Source organism: Rhinopithecus roxellana, chromosome 1 (assembly GCF_007565055.1).
Source record: "Rhinopithecus roxellana isolate Shanxi Qingling chromosome 1, ASM756505v1, whole genome shotgun sequence".
Lineage (NCBI taxonomy): Eukaryota > Metazoa > Chordata > Mammalia > Primates > Cercopithecidae > Rhinopithecus > Rhinopithecus roxellana.
In genome coordinates, this window is record NC_044549.1 from 106,568,388 (window position 1) to 106,576,211 (window position 7,824).

Below are 7,824 nucleotides of genomic sequence, written 5' to 3' on the forward strand. Positions count from 1 at the left end.
ATGTCTGTAATCCCAGCTGTTTGGGAGATAGTGGAGGGAGAATCGTGAGGCACAGGAGTTTGAAACCAGCCTCAGCAACACAGTGAGACTCCAGTGTCTACAAAAAAGTTTAAAAAATTAGCCAGGTGTAGTGGTATATACCTGTAGTCCTAGTTACCAGGGAGGATGAGGCAAGAGGATTGCTTGAGCCCAGGACTTGTACAGCAAGACCTCTGTCACTTTAAAAAAAAAAAAAAAGCAGAAACAGTAATCAAAGATTCAAAATAAGCACCTACATCCAAAAACATTCTGCAACAGGCAGAAGAAAAGGATGATAAAAGAGATGCTGAAGAACTACAAGGAAACTCAAAACCAAAAAGCAGATTTAAAACATATTTTGGGGCCCTCGCAATTAGGGTCATTAGAATGGCTACTATTAAGAGAACAGAAAGTAATAAGCATTGGTGATTCAGAGAGACTGAAACCCTTATACATTGTTGGTGGGAATATAAAATGGTACAGCCATTATGAAAAACAATATGGAGCCAGGCGCGGTGGCTCATGCCTGTAATCCCAGCACTTTGGGAGGCCGAGGCGGGCAGATCACGAGGTCAGGAGATCGAGACCATCCTGGCAAACACGGTGAAACCCCATCTCTACTAAAAATATGAAAAAAAAAAAAAAAATTAGCCGAGCGTGGTGGCGGACACCTGTAGTCCCAGCTACTCGGGAGGCTGAGGCAGGAGAATGGCGTGAACCCAGGAGGCAGAGCTTGCAGTGAGCCGAGATTGCGCCACTGCACTCCAGAATGGGTGACAGAGCGAGACTCTGTCTCAAAAAAAAAAAGCAAAACAATATGGAGGTTCCTGGAAAATGGAATTACCATATAATCCAGCAATCCCACTTCTGTGTATATATTCAAAATAATTCAAAGCAGGATCTTGAAGATACATTTGCACACCATGTTGATCACAGTATTATTCACAATAATCAAGAGGTGGAAGCAACCCAGATGCCCATCAATGAATAGATAAACAAAGTGTGGTATATAGATTTGAATGGACTATTGTGCTGCCTTAAAAAAGGAAATTCTGCCGTTTGCTGTAACATGGATGAAACTCGAGGACATTATATTAAGCAAAATAAGCCAGTGCCAAAAGGACAAATACTGTATGATTCCACTCATAAAGTGGTCCAAATAATAAAAAGTGAGAGTAGAAAAGTGGTTGCCAAGGGCTGGGAGGAAGGAGAGAGGGAGAATTAATGTTTAATGGATACAGAGTTTAGGTGTTGCAAGATGAAAAAAGTCTAAAGCTCTGTTGCACAGTAATACAAATATGCTTAACACTAATGAACTGTGCATGCAGAAGAGATTAAAATAATAAATTTAATGTTATGCGTTTCTTACCAAAGTTTTCTTAAAAAACCTAGCAAGGCCTTAAAGAGAAAAAGTAATGTGGTAGAAAAAATTAAAATTACAGATCTGAATAGTATCATTATATATCATTATAGATGAATCTTAATAGACAGATCAAAGCTTTTTTCCTATAGAAAATACCTTATTTCTGCAGCCCACAAAACATTCACAAAAACTGACCATGTTTGTTAGGTCGCAAAGAAAACCCAATAAGCAGAAACAGTAAACGTCATTCTCTGATTATAGTGGAACAAAATAGAAAAATTTTAAAAACCCAACCTGTCAGACCTCTGAGTTCAAGCTAAGCCATCATATCCCCTGTGACCTGCATGTATACATCCAGAGGGCCTGCAGCAACTGAAGATCCACAGAAGTGAAAATAGCCTTAACTGATGACATTCCACAATTGTGATTTGTTTCCGCCCCACCCTAACTGATCAATATACTTTGTAATCTCCCTCACTCTTAAGAAGGTTCTTTGTAATTCTCCCAACCCTTGAGAATGTACTTTGTGAGATCCACCCCCTGCTGGCAAAACATTGTTCCTAACTCCACCGCCTATCCCAAAACCTGTAAGAACTAATGATAATCCCACCACCCTTTGCTGACTCTCTCTTCGGACTCAGCCTGCCTGCACCCAGGTGAAAGAAACAGCCTTGATGCTCACACAAAGCCTGTTTAGGTGGTCTCTTCACATGGATGCGTGTGACACAACCCACCTTCTGATCTTCCAGTAGGAGTATTACCTAATTCAACTATGTCAATATTTAAAATGTTATACCTTTTGTATTAACATTTTGCTTTTATGCATTTATTTCATGCAAACAATTGGACAAGTACACCATATTCATCTTAGCAAAGTAATTTTGTAAAAAAATTGGGCCAACATAAATGTTAACCAATAAATATTATGCCTGTTGATGCAAATCTGTATTTACTGACATGAAAACATAAGTGAGGGTGAGAAGCAAATTTTTTAAAAAGCATACAACTATGAATTGATTTATGTAAAATTATTTCATATAGTACGTGTCTATATAGAATCATTTTGAAGAAGACTATATAGACACGTACTACTGTATTATATAGGATTTTTAACTGTCTTCCTTTTATTTATTTTTATAACTAAAATGTATTATTTTCATAACTAGCTATTTTCACGTTTTTTAAAGCTGAGAGGAAAGTTTTCAAAGGCTTATTTAACAAAGATCTCATCATAGCATTAAACACTATTAATAATGAGGCCGGGTGCAGTGGTTCACGCCTGTAATCCCAGCACTTTGGAAGGCCAAAGCAGGCGGATCACTAGGTCAGGAGATTGAGACCATTCTGGCTAACACGGTGAAACCCTGTCTCTACTAAAAATACAAAAAAGTAGCCGGGCATGGTGGCGGGCGCCTGTAGTCCCAGCTACTCGGGAGGGTGACGCAGGAGAATGGAGTGAACCCGGCAGGCGGAGTTTGCAGTGAGCCAAGACCACACCACTGCACTCCAGCCTGGGAGACAGAGGGGAGACTCCGTCTCAAAAAACAAACAAACAAAAAAGACAATAATGAAAATAACAATAATAAGCAATTAATTGATAAACAGCAACATATAAACTGAGCTAGGTGTTTTAAACTGATCAGGGGACTTCAGCTTTCCTCATTTCCTGTCCCCACCCCCATATGATAAGTCAGGCTTCATTTGCATATGCTCTTCCCTTAGTTTGTAAAGCTTCTTCTCTGTATATCTTGGTGGAGTTCTCGCTAACCTTTGAGGTGAATGACAAGTAGCCAAAAAAAAAAAAAAAAAAAAAAAAGAAAAGATTTCCAAGTGGCATAAAAAAAAAAGGCATAAACAAAAATTTAAAATATGTCCCCATCACTACAGGACTTGATTTATCAGCAGTTCATGCTAAAACCTACACAACAAAATTTTTTCCTCACCAATTCCAGGCTGCTTGTCAATATTCCTTCCCTCCCACCAAAAACATTCATAGAACTCATTTATTTTAATTATCATTCCAGTGAATGGTGTAGCGTCACCACAGAACTCAGGAATCATCTTTGACATCTCTCACTTCATGCCACCTCTTTTTCCCCACAAACATATAATTCATCATTAAGAGCTGTTAAATTTACCACATAAAGATCTTTCAAATACGTCTCTTTCTATTTCTACCACCTCCTTTCTTTTCCAAGTTCCATCATCTCTTGCCTGGACAACTCCAAAAGCCACCCTAAATGGTTTCCCATCTATTCTTTGACTCCTGGAATGTCTTTTCCACAAGGAAACCAAACGGTCTTTGTTAAGCATGGCCTGCCAGACCCTCAAGCTCTTAACGGCACCTTCTTTTAGGTCTCTGAGGTCAGTAGGCTTAGGCTTCTCTGGTAAAACTGTGGTCTTTCCTACTATAAGAACACTGCACGTGTTATTGCCATTGCCTGGAAAGTTCTGCCCAATTAAATCCTATCCTTCGAATCTCAGTTCAAAGTTCATTTCCTCATGGAAACCTTCCCTGATCCTGACTAGCTATCTCTCATACCACCACATACATAATCTTTCTTCACAGCACTTAACACAAATTGAATTTTATGTGTGTGGTCAGTACCTGGATTAATGGCTGCATCTGCTCTTGCTGTGAAGTCCATGAGAGCACTGAATTGAATTCTCTGCAGGAAGCAAAGTGCCTGCACAGAGTAAGTGCTCCAATATCTGTTGAATATGCAAATATCAAGTCTACAGTAAAGTAACCAACATGATCTCTGTAACTCACAATTTCTCCAATTCAGCGTTTTACTACTAATCTTGATGAGTATTAACATCCAAATCAGCCTTTGGTCTTTATTTTCTTGCTGTCATACTATGAAAGCCAAGGCTGAGTAGTTGTAAATTTAAATAAAAATCTGTTTTTGTAACAGTTTTTCATTTACCTCTTAAAACTATATTTAGAAGTTGGCTGTCCTAAAATTACAGCAGTAGATTCTCAAATTAACAAAACTTTGAAAATCCTGCCATATTCTACTTATGTTTTGAAATCTCAATTTCATTTAATCTACTATTCTCAGCAATTCAATTGTCAAATGTTCAAGTAAATATTAACTGTAATGGGTTGTAGCCAATAATCTCTTTAAACTGCAACTAATTCAATGCTATAGATTTGATTACATGTTAAATCACAGCTACCTGTGAGGCTGAGGCAGGAGAATCGCTTGAGCCCGGGAGGCAGAGGTTGCAGTGAGCTGAGATCCAACCACCGCACTCCAGCCTGGGCGATAGAGCAATACTCTGTCTCAAAAACAACGGAATTTTAAGCTCTGATTAGAGAACTTCCTTTTTCTATGTTAAATGTTAAACGTCCAAATAAGCGGAATAAATTTTTTCCAAGTATGAAGCCAATATAATCAAAAGTATCTAATTATATTGCTCAATCGATATAATAAACCAAAGACTCAGATACACAAGTAATACTATGCCAGTCTGATAGGCTTCTTGAGATGGTCACATCTCTAGCATATTTAATTCCTGGCATATAGCAGGTATTACACACAGCCTGGGCAACATGGCAAGACCAGGTCTCTACAAAAAATACGAAAATTAGCCGGGCGTGGTGGTGTGCGTCTGCAGTCCCAGCTACTTGGGAGGCTGTGGTGGGATCATCAGAGCTCAGGAAGTCAAGGCTCTGTGATCATGCCACTGCACTCCAGCCTGGGTGACACAGAGAACTCTCAGAAAAAAAAAAAAAAAAAGGAAGAAAGAAAGGAAAAAAAAAAAAAAAACGAGAATAGGTAAGTTACTCTACAAGCTTGATCTCTCAGCACTGTGTTGCTATTTTGTTGACTAACAATTGCAAAAAGTGGTACAATTACCAGGTGAGATATCGAGGTATAGTTATTTTTGATAAAGTACTCATGATCAATATGAGGGGAAAAAGTCAGTTGAAATGAAGGTAAAATAGTTCTCTTTTGACTGTTAGCAGTGGTAATTAACGAAAAACTGCATTTTATAATGCTGACTTCAAATGGAATTTTAAAATTCTCACGTTTATCCTCAAATGTATTAGCTTCCTGTCCTTTCTCAAACAAACTTGCAAATTAATGTCAAAAGATTCTAGCAAAACCAGAAATCCAATATTCACTTTACCACAAACAGATTAATCTATGGGGGAAAAAGCAACAAACAACAAGCTAAGGTGATCTGTATTTGGTGGGTCATATTAATAAAGTTATTTCCCATCTACAGATTTAAAAAAATGATCTCTGGTGGATAGTGTCAGAAAAATAAAAATAAAAATAATTTTTAAAATGGAAGTATTTTTGTTATATAACATGCTCAGGGTGATTGTAAAAGAAAATTATTAGGCTTTTGGGACAGGTCTGTACTTAAAAACAAAGAAAAACAAAGTATCAAAAGTTCAAGTGAAGTACTTACTACTTTTTTTTTTAAGTTTAATTTGAAGGACTGAATGCCCTTCCCTACGTTTGTTTACACATTTTGAAAACCTTGCTATGAATAGCCTTGGTGGAAGATACACCTGGTAAATCATTGTGACAAGTGTTCCAAAACAAGCAAATGTAAAAGTGGTATTTTGGAAAAGCAAAAATGCAACCAAGAGATAAAGTAGGATACAGAAAAATTACATAATTTGAAAACTGCAGTTTTCAAACTACTTAAATCTGTAAGTATCACAACCTTTAACAATCTTTAGGTTGGTAAAATGATTACTACCTTCTAATTTAAAAATTAAGGGAAAAAGTTAATGGTTAAACCATCCTCCCATTTGCAGTATTACATGAAAGATGATATATTCCAGGCACATAGTACACTGTACAGGGAGATTTTTTGTTTCTTTTTTTGAGACGGAGTTTCGCTCTTGTTGTCCAGGGTGGAGTGCAATGGGGCGATCTCGGCTCACTGCAACCTCCGCTTCCCGGGTTCTAGCGATTCTCCTGCCTCAGCCTCCCAAGTGGCTGGGATTACAGGCATGCGCCACCATGCCAGGCTAATTTTTATATTTTTAGTAGAGACGGGGTTTCACCGTGTTAGCCAGGATGGTCTCGATCTCCTGACCTCGTGATCCGCCCGTCTCGGCCTCCCTAAGTGCTGGGATTACAGGCTTGAGCCACCGCGCCCGGCCTAATACATGAAGTTCTTAAAAGAAGGGTTTAAGTGAATGATGGCCAACACCAGCATTCCAATGTATCAGGACTCTGATGATTTACTAATCTGGCTATCCTGGGATGGTCAGTTTATCCTGAGAAAATGTCATCTTTGGGGGTGTAAGATTCTCATTTCTATAATTTTACAATTTTGGTGTTTTTTTCCCCCAATTTTTGGAGCTTTTCAATCCCCACCCGCAACCTCACTTACCGTATAAAATGCATCATTGCCCTGTTCCTAACGATTAGGTTAAAAACAAAATCATTTAAAGAACACTGTCGAAAACTGCCGAGATCTTTTCTGTGAATACACAAGACAACTGAAAGGTAGAACGAGATGCCAGAGCAGGCAACTCCTGGGAGGCAGGTGAGGGGTGAATGCGAGCGAACCGTCAAAGTTTAGAAGAACAACGTGCTCCTTTTCTGACACTTTGGAAATGGCAAACAGAACCAGCATCCCCAGACCTCCCCTCCACGCCCTCCAGCTGTCAGATGCCCCATTCACAAACTCAACAGTCCCCCCAGCAAGTCCTGGAGAAAAACGGCGTCTGTCACTCCCGGATCCTCTCCAACGACCCGAATTAACCTTCACCTAGCCAGGCAACGAGGCCGCCCAACATAACCCCGGAAGAGAAGGCGGGAAATGTGAACTGAGTGACAAATGCTTGGCGCTCCTCCGCTGACGCGGCGCCTACTCATCCCCATCTCCGCAGGCAGTCGGGGTGGCTATGGCGTGACGCCGCCGACAGGTCCTCGGTACTAACAGGTGTCCCCCCGTCTTCGCCTTTCAGCGTTTAACCTTCTCGCGCCCTCTTTCCCCACTCCCACTGTTCTAGGAGGCAGAAAACAAGTGAGCAGTTGTACCTGGAAAAGGAGGGAGGCCTGACCGCTCTAAAAGGGCCCGCGAGAAGGCTGGCTGTGGAAGGGCGCCCGCACCGTTCTGCGAGGCCAGCGAAGATGCAGCCAGCTAGGCCGCGAAGCCGGGGCCTCGCGTACCCAGCGGCGCCGAACAGAGGGGCGGCGGGGTGGCCGGGGCCCACTGCACATACTCACCAAATCTGGAACTTGAGCAGCGGCCCCGTGGCGTACTGCATCTTTAATCTCTTGCTGGGCACGCCGCCCAGATTGGCCGAGGCCTCGCTCCGGACCATCGCCGACGCCGCCACTAGGAGAAGCAGCAGAAGCCTCATCTTAATTGAGCCAGCCGCTTCGGCCGCCCTCAGACTGAGACTGCAGCCAGCTCAAAGCCCAGGCGCGAGCTGCTCCCCACTGCGCAGGCGCGATCAG

The 7,824-nt window shown here is 41.1% G+C and overlaps 1 protein-coding gene across 1 annotated transcript in view; it reads right to left on the reverse strand.

Annotated features, from left to right (window-relative positions):
- SELENOT (selenoprotein T) overlaps positions 1-7,824 on the reverse strand; it is a 33,854-nt gene extending 26,030 nt beyond the window's left edge. Inside the window, exon 1 of the mRNA XM_010370596.2 lies at positions 7,591-7,824. Within this exon, the coding sequence (XP_010368898.2) occupies positions 7,591-7,727 (137 nt within the window). The 5' untranslated portion in view covers positions 7,728-7,824. The remainder of the gene's footprint in view (positions 1-7,590) is intronic.